Below are 19,703 nucleotides of genomic sequence, written 5' to 3'. Positions count from 1 at the left end.
AGACCAGTATACAGCGTTGTGTCTGTTGATAATACCATTAAGATGGAAAGTAACGTCATCACTCAATAGAATGTCAGCCTTTAAATTAGGATGCTGTGTTTTTGTCTTCTGGAACTATCCACAGAACTCTGTACTTTTGTCTCTGACATCTCCATGTTGCTTTTGTACTAAATGTATCTTGTTAGAATGATATTATTCACTCGATAAAATTCTCTAGATAGATATGACTCAGGCCCATCCCAGACTCTTGTGTAACCGTTCGTGTTGATCGTTTCGGACTATCTACCGCCTTTGCAACCACATCAATATTCATGGCACAGGAAGTTGTACTTCGTGGTCGTCTAATAAGGACTTGTCCGCCACGATGGCTGTGGCTTTGAATCGTGACATGAGTATCGAAATGAGTTGGTGAGAAGGTGGTATCTGATTTGGATGACGTCTGTGATAGTCTGCTGCTGGTTCCCGTTGACTCATTTCAGCTGCATGAAGAAGCAATATTTCAGTTTTTCCTGCATTGAAAACATTTCACTTTCTGAAAACACATGTGTCACAAAGGAAACAGATAGAACAGAAACCTACTAAACTGTCTCACAGAGGTAGCATTTAGACACGACACGCATAGACAGACGAGTTGCACAGGCACACAACCCCTATTAGTACGTAATTAGCCTACCATTATGGTCTGCTGATAACCATTCAACTCAGTAAGACACGTAGCCTTTATGCAGGGTGTCTCCTAATTCCTATCACGGCTTTTAGGAGTTGAAAGTAGACATCAAAATAAACAACAAAATATATGGACAAAACCTCGAAAGCGGCGTCGTTTTCGAGTTATGAGCGTGGGAAATTTGGCGGCACGGAATTTTGACACGCTATAGCACAAAGACGAATGACCTTGACACAGTCGGTGGGGAACTGCACACAGGAAGTTATAGAAGTAGTATCCAAATATATCAAAATCAAACCTCCACTTGCTATGACGGATTGCATAACTACAACTAAACACGTTGCAACCATACCAGACACATTAATGTATTAATGAAGGTTAGATTAATTCGTTGTACGCTGCGATTTTATAATTACTTAGATATTTTTGATCCCAGCTACATTCGCTTTTTTACACAGGTCTATTGCTTCTATCTCTACTACATATTTTCTTTAATTTAATACTTCTTATACTATTGTTCAGTTTATATTTTATGTATTTGCAATCCTGTCGCCACTACAATTATTCATGTTACGCATATCTTATTATTATTATTTAAATGTAATAATTTCCCTTTTGGATTTCATCCATTCATTAATTTCCATAATTCGCTGTTTTTGTCGATCTTATCCTTTGGGCATTCTCATATGATGAAAATTTATCATAAGGATGCTTTGTAATACAATTTATCCTTCCCAGTCTCCATGCAACTTCACCAGAATTAATGATTGATAAAACTTCTCTTCTCTTATGTCAGAAGAGGTACGTAGTGGGCCAAGTAGGGAGTATGGCCTGTACTCCGTCGAGAAAAGACGCTATCCTTCCCATTCTCAATGTGGCTTCAACAGTGATCAATTTGACAAAAACTCGTTTCTACTATATCACAAGAAGTATATAGTGCACCAAGAAAGAAGCTATCCTCCTCAAAATAAAGAGAGGCAACTAGGGGAGCAGAAACACCTTTCGAAAATGAAATAAAATAAGATCTTTCAGTTTTACGTCCCACGGATATGCCGGTTAGGCTAAAGGAGACGATGATGATGAGAAATGAAAGAAGTGGTAGAATGAAAAAAGTGGAACGAAACGGGAGAATCCCGAGAAAACCAACGAGCACGGTAGAAACACTCTTCGAGATAGATTCAATGACTCGAAATTGATGTCACATTACGTGAAGAAAAGGCGAAGGGAAAGAAGAAAACAGGCCAAGCAGGCCACAAATTGACTCAGCAAGTTGTGTCAAATCCAAATGGATACCTCTACCGCAAAGATAATACAACATGATGGGTTATGATGTTTGTAGCTGGACAGACGAAAGTAGTTATAGCAATTATAAAATGAGTAGGCCAATGGCAAAACCCGTTAAATCCACTTTTCTTTAAAAAAAAAGAAGAAGAAGAAGAGAGAGAGAGAGAGAGATAGTGGTTGCTCTGGTAATCTTAGTTGGAAAGCTTTTATTTCCAGATAGTATTCAGTAGCAAAGGCCATTTTAACTAGCTGAAAATTGACATTGAAATATGTGCCAATTTCCAAAACTTGTTAAATCCATCATGGTTACAGATGCAAAACCGTTAAATCCGTCTTCCATATTCAGTTTTATAAACTATTAAATCCCACATCTGCAAATAAAGTTATGAGAAAACCAGAATCAAACCCAGTTAATTACATATTTCAAATAATTTGAGGTTTCGTACTGTCTAGGATTAGTTTAGTAGTCTGAATATTTATTGCAACTCTTTGTAAATCATTCGAAATTTTATTCTTCAATATTCGCAGTCTGAACTTTCGCTATTTTTGTGTTTTTTGGACGGAGAATTGAGGCACAAAACGTATTGACCTAACTTTTCGTGACGTGCTTCTGTACTAATCGGCTTTTCTTTAATAAATACTAGACAAGTGGACGCAAAATCGAAAGAAAATAATACTGTAGGCAACGATGATCATAATTTTGTTGTTCAGACAACACTAAAATGTCCAGAAAATGTGCACGACACCTGGAAAACTGGAAACGAAATGTATCTAATAAGATAAGTTAAGTGGATTATCCTATGGTTTGAAGTCGTCTGTGTTATTTTGCAGGGTAACTCTTTAGTTTGAGCAGAATATTGTTGGGTGGGGTTCTTTTCTAGACAGTCTTTTCACCTTGAGCAGAACCTCTTTCATTAAAAAAGTCTCTTGCGAAAATAATGTTCGAAATTAGCCAATAACATGAGTCTTGGTACAATATGTTCAAAGATTCAAAGATGCAAAATATGAAGAAATAATTGAATATTTCAGTACTTTGTACCTTTAGGAAAAGACTGTGAGATCATGGAATGGAAACATACCTCTGACGAAATCTTGAAGAAAACTGGTAATTGACACTTTCAGTTCCAAAAATCTCGCAAAATTATTCTGAAAAAGGCAATAGCTGTACAACAGTTCTGGTCCAAAGAGAACCATTGTTTCAATTTCCAAACAGGCACTCTGAAACCAATTAGTAAGCGAGGAAAGAATATAAAATGTCCCAATCGACACTGTTCCGAGGGCACATTATGTCAAAGAAGAGAGACTGTATGACGTTAAGTGGCTTTTGTTGTTATATTTTGGTGAAAATTGAGAAAGCAACCCAAAGTTTACGTTTTACAAAGAGGTTTCTGCAGAAATTGGAAACCGAGAGAATGATGCTGCACTAGAGGACGACGAAGATATGAATTTCCATTTGGTAAAAGATAAGGAAGAGGAGCTTATATAACTCAATCTTTGCTAATTTAAATCAGCTGTTTTTAATTCAGAGCAAATTTAAGCTAGCGTTTATGCATTAATATTCGTTTGTGTCAATCTGTATAATGTATAATAATTGGTAATACAATTTTTTTAATATTTTAGTAGGCATAATACTGATGTCTGTCTGACTCTGATTCCCTTTACTTTTAACAGGTTTTCTATCCTAAGCATCAAAAAGAATGGCCGCTCATTCAGATTCAAAAGCAGTTATTCAAATTTACACACGCAAAACCTGTTAAATCCAAACTATTTTTTTTTCAATAACTCAATTCAGAGACTAGTGTGATTGTACAGCTTTCGACAGACCAACATTCACATCATTCTTTCTTTTTTTAAAAAAAAGTTTCTAATGTTATTTTGCAATTATGACGTGTTTCAACAGTTCTTGATTTGCCACAAATTTTACAATGTGGATTTAACGGGTTTTGCTATTGGCCTCGCAAATACTCTTACCTTGATAACTGAATAACTGTTAAGATATTTCCTTATAAAATACTTATTTTAAGTTAGCTTGAAACCTAGAGTCATAGTGTATACAAATTTAATTATCATACTGGTGGACAGCATCGTGACCATTGATTTTCTCGGTGTACTCCGGTTTGCTCCCACTTTCTCCTTTCACGAATTTTTCCACCATCATTCACTTGACTTAATCATCGTCCCCCTTAGCCTAAAACAGCATAATCGTCGGACGTTAAACTGAAATATTTCATTTTTTAATTATCATACCTTTAACATGTTTAGTTATGATAATTACATAATTTCTAAGACAATATAGCAGGACAAATATTTTGATTTCCCCCATTCGGATATTGCATTTGAAAATAAACTATGCTAATATTGCAATTTTACTTCAAAATTAAAACTGCTTGATTTTAATTTAGTGGTAGGAAAATTTAATATAGGAATATACTTATATTATTTTTGATAACATTCTTTACATTAGAGAGAACTTATATATGTATTTTAAATACATATTGACAATGAGTACTTACCTTTATTGTTTCTTATACAATAGTTATCCTTGGCGCATAGTGTTTGATAGTCTGTTATAAATTAAGAAAACAATCATATAAAAAAATATTTTAACGTTCATTGAATGAACTTGAAGAACTTAATACATGTTGGCATTCAAAAATTTGGTCATCGGTAAGCCGGCTCTTTCAGATTTCCAGGGTGGATATAGAAACGCATTTTCAAGTTTACCGCGTTGTCGCGCCATTATTTTCTGGAGAACCCTTTTATGTTTCGATGGTGCGGTACTAGATAATCAGTAGTTGTTTCTTGGTTGCACCTACTAACAGGCATTCTTGCTAATCCCTTCTCATGTATCCGTTCAATTATCTTTCTTTAAAGGACTGTAAAGGTAGTTATATTCTGTTAAGTGTATGCAGCACATATAACTATCCAAACTCCGGCTTTTTCTTTAATTTTGGTTCTCCTAAAGTCCGGATTTTTGAATGTCAACCAGTATAATAATAATAATAAGGAAATTCAACTTAATGTAATAACAACCACAATCGAATTGAAATGTATATATTGAAGCTGGACACATTCAGCCGTAGTTGGTCCATTATGTGTTCTAACGTTTGTCAATAAACATAGACAAACAAAATGAAGCTCAAAAGAATGATTTAGAAAGAGTAAGCTCATTAAATACAAAAGAATAAGGAGAAACACAAAATACGAAAGAATAAAAGATGATAAAATAATACGAGATATATAAACTATAATCACAATACATTTAAAATTAACGAGATTTAATATTCATCATACAAAAAAGAATTAAAACATAATTATCAAATATACCTCTCAGTGCATAACTTTAGTACGTGTAGTTGTGCAATACAAAAATAGAATGCTAAAGAATAGTTCCTAGTCTACCAAGATATGTGTTAGTATGTTTTAAAACTCGTTTCATAATAGTTGATAAGTAATTGTTTTAAATCGTGCGTTTCATATTTCGGGATTGACACAGACCAACATAATCATTTTTTTAAGTTTTAGTTGTATGTTTGACAAGAATTAATGTGTGATCGATGTGTTATTATGTTGAGTAAATATTGAGATTTTATTTGCAAAATCTTTTGAATGAGACAGCAATATCAGAGTATCTCTGTATACTAATGTGACTGTAATAGGTGTTCTTACCTCACTAGACAAGAAGCAATCCAAATGTAAGAGTTATATAATCCTTTGTATAATATTTGATTGTAAATCCGAAAGAAATTTCTATATACGGCATGTCCCCAGAATAGTCAAATTATAATAGATAGATCTGCACTATATAGGTATGCTAACCAGCAGAAATGAATATAAACACCCTACATTTATATCTCGTGAATAATTTCGAAACAAATGCACCTTTTCAATACATGTTCACTTGATTCAAAGTGAAAGCAATTTATGTACATTAATAAAATTGTATTCCAATTCATTTCAAAGATAACTAAACCATGGAAGAAAGTAAACTAAAAACCTGAGGGATTACATATCTATGTTCAACTTTATACATGGGAGGACCTTTTTAACATTGTGTAGTTGCTTTATTGTTGTGCTTAGTAGAGATGATTTATTTCTATTAAGTTCATTTTCTAACTTTGCCCATGGAGAAAACTTAGAGATCCCAGATAGAAGAAAGAAATGAAAACTTAAAGAGTATATTACAGTACAATCATGTATTCTTACCCTCAAACGATGCTCCGGCTGCCTTACTAATGCACGCCATGAATGTTCCTTCCCTTGATCTAAGTGTGAATGTTTTACTTTGTAGATTCTTAAATCTCTGTTAAAACCTTACATTTTTTAAAAGAGAAATTCTAAAAAGTCTTTACTTAAATTCAACAAAGTAAAGTTTTACTATCATTATGGTTTCAAGCGTATTAAAGGCTATATGATTTCCCCTCTTTTATTCAATAAATAACTAATGTAACAAAAATAAACACCGAAGTCCCACGGCAAACAACTAGCAAAACTTGAAAACAAAGTCTCTAAAATCAGCACTTTTCCCCAAATTCGAGGTATCTGGCATTCACAGAGCAATCATTTCCCAGTTACTATCACACTTCTCTCCTACACTATACTATCAGCAGTAACATACTCAAGTGTCATTCTACTTTAGTCATGAAAATGTCAAACTCCTCGTTCTTTTATTAGTTTAAATTCTCGTCAACGTATACAAAGCTCGTCAACGTCAACAAAACTTTATAATACTCAGCTTATAACTACTGTGAATGTATTGAAATAATAACAAAACCTTATCCTACTTAAAAATTTTGATAACCTATAGGTATTGTTATTTGAATTAAGGTAAACTACTTTACCTGATCCAGAACCTACACGAACATCAGTGCAATTACACAGTTCAATTTTCTTCTTCAAGCGACATTCTGCAACGCATGCACTGTAACTATAATATGGAAAATTCCTTAGGCCTTTGTTTTCATCAGGAAATTTGCACCTTCTAGACTCAATAGCAATATTCCGTACATTATCATCCGCCACTTCTTCGGTAACCAAGTAATATAGTGTAAAAGTTTCATACGGTTGTTCCAATCTAGCACATTCAAGTCCTATTCCAGTATTTAGGGGCACTTCTTCTCTTCCATGGACAACAAACTGCAATGAAATTAAAGTTGAAAAATATAGTTATTGCCGATGATAAAGGATTTTATTTTGATGATATTTGGATGAGAAATTGTTCAGGATTTTATTTCGGAACTAGGATCAGTAGTATAGTATCTTTTGAGAGGAGTGTATGAAAATCGTTAAAGAAACGTAGGAGGAATACCGATTACTGAATATGAAGACATGTACTGTACAGTCACGTAAGAAAGAATTCTGCCCAGCAAGTCATACGAAAGAGGGAAAATTCCCAATCCTGTTCATGTGATTTAAACCCATCGAGAGACCTGCTGCTTTTATGTGAGGTCTGCAAGCACACGGCTCTTTTAAGCAATTCCAGTGTTTGCTGAAGAGCAATATTGTTTCCGATACTAAGCTTAGTGGTTCCAGATAGAGAGGGAAAACAGTCCTATTTATTTTTGACGCAAAGAGGAAACGAAACACATGAATTCATACACAATAGCTTACAACTGTTTATTACTTGTTATAATAAATTTAGATATGAAAATAATTATGTTCTACCCTAGCATCCATCTCTCTAAAGTGTTTGAGCGCAATTTGCTTAAATTTACCACTCTTTCTCTCAAATCATATGGAGCAGACTACTTCACTCGGTAGCCTCTGTACCCTTTTTGTAAAATAAAATCAGTCAATGTCTGGTCACGTCTTCCACCACAATTTTGTCATTTTGATCTAAAGAGAATATTTTGTTTGTTTAGTTTAACATCGAACTACCATGCATCGGAGCTAAGGGATACGGAATAATGGTAATGAATGAAGTGATTGAATAAAGAAAGTGGGAGGAAACGGGGGAAACCGACGCACCACAAAATCCAGTTGGCGCAAGATGGAATCAAATCAGAGATCCCACGCTCCAGAGGTGAACGTTCTTCCACTGAACCACCTCCGCCCCAATATAAAATGCATTCTTTGCTGTAGCAATTATTTTAAATGCTATGCATGCTAAGTTCTCCTTGACAGCGTTCTTAACCCTGCTGCCCTGTTCCAATCTACTATACACATATACTGTTCGGATCAATATGACCCATGATTAAATTGTATTGGAAAAGAAAAAATATTTTAATTGTCTTTAAATATTTCACAATGCATTACATGTACATACTTTCCCCGGTGGATGAGTGTTTACACTCGTTGCCTTATAATCAAGGGGTCTTGGCTTCGATTCCCGGTTGGGGGACAAGTGGTTCGGATCCTACTTTGAACTGTAGGTCCCGTCCTTAGGATGTCATCATCATCCCATGGAAGGCAATAGCAAGCCGCCGTGGGTTCACCTTGCACAGGGATCTTCGGGTCAAGACCTGCCTTCGGGCAGAAAACTTCATCATCGTATGTACATTCTCTTGATGAAACCAAAATGTAGGGAATTTTGAATTAGATACAAATATTGGACATTTGCTAATGGTTTACTGTATTTTAACTTGGAACATGAGTTATTTTCCACCTAAAACGAGATAACTTATGGTAGTAAGAATTTTATTACTATGCATCTGTTCATATTCGTAAAACCCACATGTCACTGCATTGCTTTACTGTTTTTAGTTTTCACAAGATTGGTAACTACTAAAGAGAATATAACATATTGGACACGCATAATATTTGTTGGTAAATTTAGTAAGCGTTACTACTGACAAGCGTGCATAAAACAATTTGGTAGACACGACCACACCTCTTAATTTACAGTGCGGACAGTAATATATAGCATGAGATTTACAGAAATGATTCTTGCAAATAAAGCACACCAAATTTCTCTTGTTGTCCTCAGATGATGGACAGTATTTGCATCTTGCACGCTTGATAGGAACTTGTTTCGCGTGTTATCACTGCAGCTTCTGATTCACCACTTCCTTGTGCTCTGGTTACAGTCCTTCGAGACTCGTCACTTCTCAGCATATATTTTCTAGATTGTATCTCAGGTAAAATGAGAGATTTACTAAGTTCTTCCAAATACAATTCTCTTTTGAAGAACTTTCCTAGTTGTCAGCTTGGACGGATTGAAGTCCACAAAATAAATTCATTGTTAATTGATACATCGATCATATTATACAACAATATCGTGGGCCATCTGTTGGTTTTGTGTTTACGTGTGTATGTGTTCACAAGTTGATATAAAGTGTCTGAAGCTCTTTAGTTGAATTACAATAAAATATTATGTTGGGTTTCTTGGCAACTCGGTTGCTGATTTCTTCTCCTGTGTGAAGAGTATTCATGAGCACAACAACGGTTGTATTGTTTGCAAAATAAAACGACGGTGAATGCACTTCTTTGTTTGACAAAATCTTTGGAATTCAGGTTTGTTTTTCCTTATAGTCCCAAGCATAGTTATTTTCTTTCCAAGAAGATGCTGTTCTAAAGTGAACGAGATGAATAAATTATCACAAGTAACATTATGGTCGATTAGTTCGGAAACAAGATCACTTACTTGCAACACGCATACCTTGGTTCATCTCAGGTTCTGCACCGGGTTCTTTTCATGTAACTTGCTTGAGTACGTAAGGTGTTTTGCTGTCATATACAGTCCAGATTTGTATACCGCATTTTGGAGGTTTACTGGGTATATATTGTTTGAGAGGGCAATGCCCCTAATTCCTAATAACTGTTCATCAACAGTAACGTTTTCATCAGGACAATATGGCTTAGGAAGAACTTCCATCCACTTTTCCCACACATCACGAAAGTAGAAACACATATTTTGCGATGAATATAAGACAGCAGTTGAAAATCCACTTACGCAGCACAGAAAATCTTCCTGGGGTCATATTGACCCGAAAAGTACCGTACATTAGTAATATATAGGAAAATTTCTAAAAACCGTTAATATTAAAAGATTGTGATTTTCAGAAAATATAATTTAGATTGAATAAAATAACGTCACAAACTTGATCCACACCACGAAAATTATCATAAACTTTATGAGAAATCAAAATCCATTTCGGGTCAAATAGGCAGGGTTAAAGGAATCACGGTACAAATGAAAATCGATTTGCCATTTTCTACTTAAAATTATGCCTCCGCGAAAAAATCTCATGAGCATTTTCAAACCTTATAAACACGTCAGATGGCGCCCCTGTTCTACCCATAATTAAAATGTATCAATGCCTGAGGTATGAACAATTAAAAGCCATTTTGAAAGTACTGTATAACCAGGCTCGCTTTCAGGAAATTTCGGTTGCATAAAAAAACTCGAAAATAATGTGAGGGATACAATTAGACACTATTTGCTAAAGAATGTGCTATCCACAGAGTTATATATAATATGAATTATTTTACATTAGCTCTGGGGGAGGGGGCGATTGGCCATCTCCGGGAGGGTCCCTGCCAATCTTTGCATGATACAAAATTTCAGTTTTCTTTATGTATTAATTTAAAGATTACAAAAACGTTTCATATAAATGATTCACCATAGTAGACCATTTGCAACTTTTAAACAAATACATAAAAATGCTGAAATTTTGCAATTTGGCTGAATATATCCAGGTAATTAATTAATAAGACGTAATTAATTTTTATTAGTTATTATTAAACCAGATAATACTACACAATAATTATTGCAACTAGCCCTTGAGCACAACGTCAGAATATTTACTGAGTCATAAGCTTTTATTGGTGATGGCTAGTTGGTGTATAAACAAAGACTACAAGAATCCCGCACTGGCTAAAGTTAGACCTCGACCTTAAAACCAAATTTTATCATGAACTATATAGCCTAGGAAATCGATCTTCAGTACTTTACATGACATGTAGGATATAGAAACAAACATACAGGGAAGTCTTCAAACTGAGGATGAATATAAATCTTTGTCTGTTACAATAAATCTTACGAATAACGAAACAGAGCATATAAAATAGAGGTATATATATATATAAAGGGTGGCCCATTTTAATTTTTCCACGGAAATATCTCGAAAATGGTTGAACATAAATGAACTGAACAAAAACTCAAATAGGAAATACCATGGGGAAAATCGAATGGTGATGTCGCGGTGCCCCCCAGGGCTGCCCTTTAAGGGGGCCTGGGGTCCAACTTTAAAATTTTAAATAGAAACATGGGGCGAGTGACACCTCGTTCGATAGATCTTTAAAAACTAAAAAGCGATATGGCAAAATATTTTTCATATCGGTCATCGTATTCAAAATGGCCGCCAAAATATGTTACCTGTATCAGATAAACGGCCAGTAGCACTAATATGAAAACGGTTGAACATAAATTAACCTAACCAAAACTCAAATAGGAAAGCCATGGGGCAAATCGAATGATGTTGTTCTACCCCAGGGCATCCTTTCATGGGGGTCCAGGCCAAACTTTGAAATTTCAAACGAAAATATGGGTCAAATGATACCTTGTTCGATAGATCTTCATACATAAAACAACGTTGTTGCAAAAGATTGTTCATATGGGTCAGTATTTTCAAAATGGCCGCCAAGACATGGTGCCTGTACCAGATAAAACATCCAAGCACCACTAATATGAAAATAGTTGAAGATATTTAAAACTCCTATAGAAAATCACAGAGGGTATTTATCATTCTAGGGCTCGAAAATGTTGCAACAGAGGAGAAGATAATTAGAGTAAAAGTGCCATAATGCAAAGGAGGAAATCTAGTTCCTAGAAAATCATCGTTTAAACGTCCTCCGTAAGTGGGTGAAGCAGGACGGGAAGGAACGGTGAAACTGCAAATGAGAACCTTAGTTTTTGCAAATTGTATCTACACGACAAAATTATCTGAAATGTGCTTTTATAACAGATATATGTCTGTAATGGAAAAAAGTAGGTAAAATTCTTGTTAAATGGAACCTTCCACTTTGATTGCAGGCAATGATTTGTGCAAAAATAAATCAACTGAAATGTGAAACCAATTTGTCCAATAATGCAATTTTAAAACAACGTTTACAAATGTTGGTTTTGCTCAATATTCGTCTGCACAATATTGGTTCATTACAGTACCAATCACTTGTACACGCAAGTGTTTCAGACAAACCATACCTATTGCAAGTAAAAGTGGGGTTCTCATTTGAAATTTTACCATTCATTTCCGCTTCACCTACTTACGGAGGGAGATCGGAAAGATAATTTTTTAAGAATTAGATTTCCTCTTTAGCATTATGTCACTTATACTTTAATAGTCTTTTTCTCCGTTGGATTATTCTCGAGGCGTGGAATAATAAATACCATCTGTGATCTCCCATACGAGTTTTATCCTGTTCATTTATCTCCAACCGTTTTCATATTAGTGGCACTGGACGTTTTATCTGATACAGGCACCATGTCTTGGCGGTCATTTTGAATACGGTGACCGATATGAAAAGTATTTTGCCACAACGCATTTTAGTTTTTAAAGATCTATCGAACGAGATATCACTTGTCCTATGTTTTTCCCATTGATAATTTTGAAGTTGGGCCCTGGGCCCCCCTGAAAGGCCGCTCTGGGGTTCACCGCGACATCATTCGATGTGTTTTAAGTCATATTCCTGTTTCACTTTTTGTTCTGTTCATTTATCTCCAACCGCTTTCAAATTAGTGATACTAGACGCTTAACCTGATATAGGCGTCATGTCTGAGCGGCCATTTTGAATACGGCAACCGATATGAAAAATCTTTAATCACAACTCTGTTTAATGTTTGAAGATTTATCGAACGAGGTATCACTCGCCCCATGTTTTTATTTAAGATTTTAGAGTTGGGCCCTGGGACCCCATGAAGAGCGGTCCTGGGGGGCACCACGACAACACCATTCGATGTGGCCCCATGGCTTTCCTATTTGAGATTTTGTTTGGTTCATTTATGTTCAACCGTTTTCATATTAGTGCTTGTGGACGTTTATCTGATACAGGTAACATATCTTGGCGGTCATTTTGAATACGGTGACCGATATGAAAAATCTTTTGCCATATCGCTTTTTAGTTTTTAAAGATCTATCGAACGAGGTGTCACACGCCCCATGTTTTTATTTAAAATTTTAAAGATGATCCCCAGGTCCCTTGAAGAGCGGCCCTGGGGGACACCGCGACATCACCGTTCGATTTTCTCCATGGTATTTCCTATTTCAGTTTTTGTTCAGTTCATTTATGTTCAACCGTTATCGAGATATTTCCGTGAAAAGATTAAAATGGACTTCTCTCTCCATATATATATATATATATATATATATATATATATATATATTGTAGGAACGAAAATAAAATATGCAATAAAAATTATATTCTTACTGATACAGGAAGTGCCGTCCACATAAATGACAATTTCACAATAATCCTTGTAGCTTTCTTCATATAAATAGGTACTGGGTCTCTGAAATGTACACATGAAAATAAATATGGAAAATAATTAAATAATTATAGCTAAGTACCTGGAATGCCAACTATACAAAATCAACTAATCATTGTTACTGTTTCTAAATTTCTGCCAACAGGATTGTAAGAAATATTCAGATACCTATTAACTTTAAATCATGGAGATATATTAATTACATTAGAGTTAACAATAGTAGTTACAGCCCCGTATTTAGGTAAGTGCTATTCTGTGCTCGAGCACAGGGCGGTAAAATTTTGGATTTTTTAAGGGTTCGCAATAAAGTAATATTTAAAACTAGCAACCTGCAGAGTATCGCGCAAGCGCGAGTGTGTTTAATTTGATCTAATTACAGTATTTACTGATTAGCTAGCTTATCTGATTATTTTTAAAAAGTCATCCTCTCCCATCCCCACCCAAGGGATGAGGATGAACTTGAACATCATGAAAACTGATACCGTTAAACTCAGCGACCTCGAAAACTATAAATTCAACACTGTCCTTTTCGATTACTTTTAAAATCTCTCTCCCTCCCTGGGAAGTGGAGTATGACCTTGAAGTTGAATTGGATTAAAACTGTCACTATTCATCTCAGACACCCCATATGAATATTGGCCATTTTCGGGGTAGGGGCGGCAAATTATTTAGAGCACAGGGACGCATAATATATAAATACGTGCCTGAGTAGCTACAAACAGACAAGCCTACATTTAATGAAATTTAAACTATACTATTTATCTATATCGCATCCACAATAAAGAAAATACTAGATGTCTGCAGGGGTTGCATATTTTATTCTGTAGCAGCAGTGAGGAGTTAGGAGTGTGGTGTAAAGTAAAGACCAATCAGAGAGCAATGCTGTGGACTTAAAAGTAGCTGTTCGTGTGAAAAATGATGCTCAATATTTTCACTATTGGATCCAGCTATGTATTGTTTGAAGTATGCTGGCATTTGGTCTTTAGCTACGAGTCTCTCTCGACTATGCGTGTCGAATTCACGTATTACTCTCGGAATATGAAGTAACATTTACAAGAAATACGTATAAACCCTGTTGAGTTAATCAAGTACATAAATTCACGTGGCCACTATGAGAAGATTTTAGGCTCCTTGAAACTTCAGATACAATTTCTTGGCACCGCTTTTCGAGAGCTGATTGGTCCATGCTCAAACGAAGTGTCCCTTTTCACGCCATTGTAGAAGTGAAGTATTCGCATGGGCTAACGCCCAGCAGTACAGACAGTCGGTCCAACATTGGGAAACGGGAGGATAGTTAAGTCCCAACGTTGGCCCTACGTTTCAATCCCCCGCTTTGCCTAGCATTTGTCAACTAACTCAATTGCTGACACTGATTCAGATTCCATTTTAAACTATAAGTCCAAATCTCACATTACGTCAATGCTAAAAGAGACTTCATACTTTCATACGACCAACCAAAATATTCACATCTCTAAAGAAATTGGCCAGAAATTAATGAAGAATTCCCCTCGGCGAAATTAAAGCTCAATGCTTCTCTGATTAAAAAAAAATGCTGATAATGAAACTTTTACTGTGAAAGGTTTTCCGATAATAAATACACAAATTCATGGCAGTATATTTGATGTATCTGTACATATTCTAAAGAAATTAAAGCCATATTTTGTATTGGAATATCCATTTTTCATAAGGCGCAAATCAGTCCTTAATTGTAAAGATAGAATTTTGACAGTTGTAGATAATTTTGATAAAGAGGTGATGTTAAATTAGAAAAGAAGTATACCATGTATATAAATTCTGTTTCGTCTCAACGCCATAATTCTGAAAGATAGGATGGAAGTTCATGTATTACGGAGGATGAAATAAAGACTGAAACATTAAAGAGGAAAGATTTAACACTACTTGTTAAAGATAAATTAATAGAATTACTACTCTGTTACAGACATCGTGTTTTGATGACCGGAATTAAAAAAAAAGTAACATCACAATAATTATTTCATTATTAAATGAATTCTAAGAAATTATGATTGGGTACGTACTTAAGGCATAGCTTTTGAGATACGTCCTTTCTTCGTAAGGAGAGGAAAAATATTGGTGATGTACGCAGCAGAAAATTTTTATCTGTTTGCATCTTATCATTTCAAGAACTCAATAACAAAAATAACACAAAATGACTATCTATTTAACTTTACTTACGGAAGTTGGTTTGAGTTAAACGCAAAACAATTCGGTAGATCTGTAGGTAGATGCTTGAACAAACAGCAGTTGAAGGGCTTGTCGTCCAGCGAACAGTTGTGGAATAGCTGGTCACATGTCCTGCCAAGTACAAAAATACAGAATATACAGTTTTTGCAATTAATTAAAATTGATAAAAATCAGCACATTAAGAAATATTCGAGATGTGTTTTTCCCTTGTATGTTCAGTCTAGATTTCTTACAGAGAACTAACTATCAGTCAAAATTCGATATTCTTCCCCTAATCGTAGATACTCATTACGCCTAATAAGAGTTCGCCAAATGTTGAATTTTGTATTCAGGCGGCCTCAGCGTGCACAGTATATACATTGTGCAAATGACACTGTACCACGCAATTAAGTTGTCAGATTTTTCAGAAGAAAAATAAAATTTGAAGGGGGGGGGGAAGGGAGATATGTGATAGGAAGAATTTACATATAACAAATAATGTACATATGTGCAGGCACGTAGCCAGAATTTTATAGTAGGGGGGTCCGTGACATGAAATACTATAGTTATCACACCAGTGTGGCTCTATCACTCTAAACTATTGTACTGGCAACATATATTGGATTGTTAGGACAATAAAATGAGGATATGTTAGTAGTATTTTAATAACAAAATATGAAGAAATCTTGAGTAAAAGAATATAAAAAAAAGTATTAATTTTTTTTCAATATCTACTTTCCTTCCTCTGTTCACTCAAATGTAACAATTTTCCTTTCATTATGACCTCAACTAAATAAAAAGTACATATCCAATAATGTCTTGTAAAATATTTTAGAATATCTGCATTCCTTTCTCTGTTGAATCAAATGTTAACAGAACTTTCTTTCCACATAACATTTTGTTTCTATTATTCCGTCAATTATTGTCTGTTCCAAATGACAAGTTAAAGGAGCAGAGAAAACCGTTTCTAAAATAACATGTTTCATACTGCAGAGAAGCGATAACGAACACTATTACAGAACGATTACTCTAGCTTTTTATTTTTACGACTAGGTAAAAGCTACAATCCATCAGTGGTTATCGTACATTGGACGGTAATTCTTTTCAGAAGGCATAGAAAATCCCGTGCCACACCTCGAAAAATGTTTATATAAAGGGAGTGATTACGTCAAGAAGTAGATTTGTATGGAAGTTCTTTGTATAAATAAAAGTACTGTATAAGTTTTCTTCTGTTTTGTTTTCTCAAGAAATGCAACTAACTTCTTGACTAATTCTCGCATATATACACATCGCTGGGCCCTGGCGTCAGCGCATAGCGGAATTGCTGGAAGGATTTTCGTGGAATGCTGTTGGAAACCCTTGTCGTAGCCACCTTGATGGCCGTTATATCATCAAAGTGAGAACCTTTGAGTGCAAACTTGAGTTTAGGAAATGAAAATAATATCACGTGGTCAGTTCTGATGGATAGGGAGTACGGGACAACACACAAATTCTTTTTTTGGTAAAAAAAAAAAAAAAGTCTTGCACAATCACCGCCTTATGGCTTGGGGCATTGTCATGATCAGACACCCCTGAACATCCAACGTTACTCGGGTCTCACACGTGTGTTAGGTTGTAGTAACCGGCTTAATACCTCAAGATAAAATGATGCATTAATTGTCTATCCTGTAGGCACAAATTCTTTGTGCACAATGTCCTTACTATCGTAAAACAGCAATGAGCAAAAACTTGATTTTGGATTTTGATTAGCGCAGTTTTTTTTTTTTGGCTTGTGTAAAGTTAGTATACTTCCATTCTGCACCAGGACGTTTGTCGACGGGTCCTTGAAAACCCCATGTTTTATCCCCATAATATTCAGGAGAAAGTTAAGGACCCTATTGGCAGTAGCAATCAGTTGTTTGCAGTGATCAACCCTGTCCTTTGTTGGTTCCTTGTTAAGAAGTGAGGCACGAAACGATCACAGACCTTACTGCTGTTGAGATAGTGGGTTACTATTTACCGCACAGTTTGTTTATTCATGTGTAACTTTTCAGCAAGAATTCGCAGTGTTGCATTCTGTTCTTCCGTGAAGACTGTCCTTATTTTCAACACCAAATCCTGAGTTCTCACTGCATTTGCTGGATCCGGACGTTCGTCGTCTTCAATTGATTCTTTCCCCTCCTTGAAACGCATGTGCCATGCAAATACACGCTCACGGGATAAAAAAAAGTGACTTTTTGCAACATTTGATAATTTTCTGTAGCAGTCTTACCAGACACGTACAAAACTTGATGTTTGCTCTGTGTTCCATGTTGAACTCACGACGAAGCTTAGCATCACCCGTCTATATTCACCACACGCAAACATGTAACTGTCAGTCAAGATCAAGGTACTCTAGAGTACTTGGTATCAGTTACTCATGAAACATTTGTATTTTATTTGCACCACAGCTCACTTGTACAGCTGCATCAAATAAGAAAAAAATCTGTCTCGATTTTAAATTGCCGCATTGTTTATATACTGTATATATGACAACGTTCTGTAGGTAAAGTCTAAAAAATTGAACACTTCACTCTTTTATTATAAAATATCTTTTAAAATTTTACAAAGTTTTTGCAAATTCCTAAGTCCCTTTAAATGTCCAGTGTAAGAGTGAAGTCACTCTTCACACGATGCGACCTCGGGAAATAAAGGATATTTGTCTTAGCCCAGAACGGCCTGAAACTGGATTGGTTATACTCCGTAGCTGATAGCAACCCAAGGAGTCTGGTATTAAAGGAAATCTCTGTAACCCATGGCGACCTCGGGAGAAGGGTTTTTTGTAGGTTAGCGATCAGTACTGGCACTGATAACTTTTTGGTTTCATGATTCTCTTTTATAGTCTCTTCTTTGAGGGAGGACTCATGGAGAGGAAATCGGCTTTCTTCATAGATTTCCGAGTCGCCTTTTCCTAGGTGCAGTCTCCTTCTGTCGTCTGCCTCAGTTTGTTTATACAGACGTGTTCAAATTATTAGACTCTCACACGAAAAATGCAAAGTTGATGTTGCAGTTCTAATTTCGGAGTTCTAGAACATGTAATTTAATAGTTAAACCATCAACATAGGATCCGTCATTTGTTTACTGTATAGTTAAAGTGGTGATATCACCCTTGAACAGCAGATTGCATTAGTAGAGGGGAGGGAGTTCTGAAAGTGGTATTCCAGTTGTAGACAGCTATCGTGGTTTCTATCAACAAGTTACAATCTGAAGTATTGTGGTTGCAGTCGTAAGCAGTTACGACATTCAAAGCGTTCAACAGTTCGAATGGGCCAGTTTTAAGTGATCGTGACGTGTTTTGTGTATTGATCTTTATTTCTGTGAAGTCCTGTAATCGCGGCATAATTGGAAAAGCCAGAGACCTTTCTCCGCGTAAAATGGAAGTTGTCAAAACACTTCTGGCGGAAGGACGATATATACAATGACAAATTGCTAGTAAAGATGGAGTAAAGCAAAACTCTGTGAGTAAAATCTCCTTTGTGATGAATGAGAAGCAAATGTATAAGCAAAATAAGGTTGGGAAATGTGGGCGAAAACCAAAGCTATCGCTAAGAGGTATCAAAAAACAAATATTGGCTCTGTGAAACAGAAACGCAACTTCTAGAGACTTAAGCATAAAAATGGCTGAGTATTGTGTAGACATTTTGCCTGAAAATGTTCGAAGGATTCTTTGTGCTGAGAGGTAAAAAGCATTCAGGCCAGGAAAGAAAGCAAAAATTACTCCAATCATGGAAAAGAAGCGCCTCGAATGGACACTGCTGTCATGTGTCTTAGTATCTGATGAATGTTCACAATATATGCGACGTCGACTTGGGAGAAATTCAAGTTGGAATACCTCCAACAAACCGTAAAGCATCCTACTTCAGTCAAGGTCTGGGGTGTGATGTCTGTCTTCGGACCTGAGGAACTGTATATAAATGAGGGAAAAATGAAGCACGACCAATACCTACAAATTCTTCAAGAAGAACTGCTTCCCCAGACTGCAGCCTGGTTTGAGACGCACACTTCATCTTATTCATGACGGAGCCCTGTAACACCGTGGCAAAACTGTGATAAAATCTTCGAGAACAACAAACTTAGTGTGCCTCCGTAACCAGGCAATAGTCCTGATATGAACCAAATTGAAAACCC

At 35.8% G+C, this 19,703-nt stretch overlaps 1 protein-coding gene across 1 annotated transcript; it reads right to left on the bottom strand.

Moving 5' to 3' along the window:
• Nucleotides 1-309: 309 nt before the first annotated feature.
• LOC145668799 (uncharacterized) lies at nucleotides 310-17,729 on the bottom strand. Its single transcript, XM_081737004.1, has 6 exons — nucleotides 17,557-17,729; nucleotides 15,570-15,689; nucleotides 13,319-13,400; nucleotides 6,793-7,087; nucleotides 4,465-4,515; nucleotides 310-509 (listed from the first exon to the last, which is right to left on the bottom strand). Exons 1-6 carry the CDS (start codon nucleotides 17,727-17,729, stop codon nucleotides 310-312), a joined length of 921 nt encoding a protein of 306 aa, XP_081593130.1.
• Between the last annotated feature and the right edge of the window lie 1,974 nt (nucleotides 17,730-19,703).

This window comes from Thermobia domestica, chromosome 1 (assembly GCF_964235325.1).
Source record: "Thermobia domestica chromosome 1, izTheDome1.hap1.1, whole genome shotgun sequence".
Taxonomy (NCBI): Eukaryota; Metazoa; Arthropoda; class Insecta; order Zygentoma; family Lepismatidae; genus Thermobia; species Thermobia domestica.
Note: the sequence above shows the minus strand (reverse complement) of the source record. Positions and strands in the feature narration are given on the sequence as shown.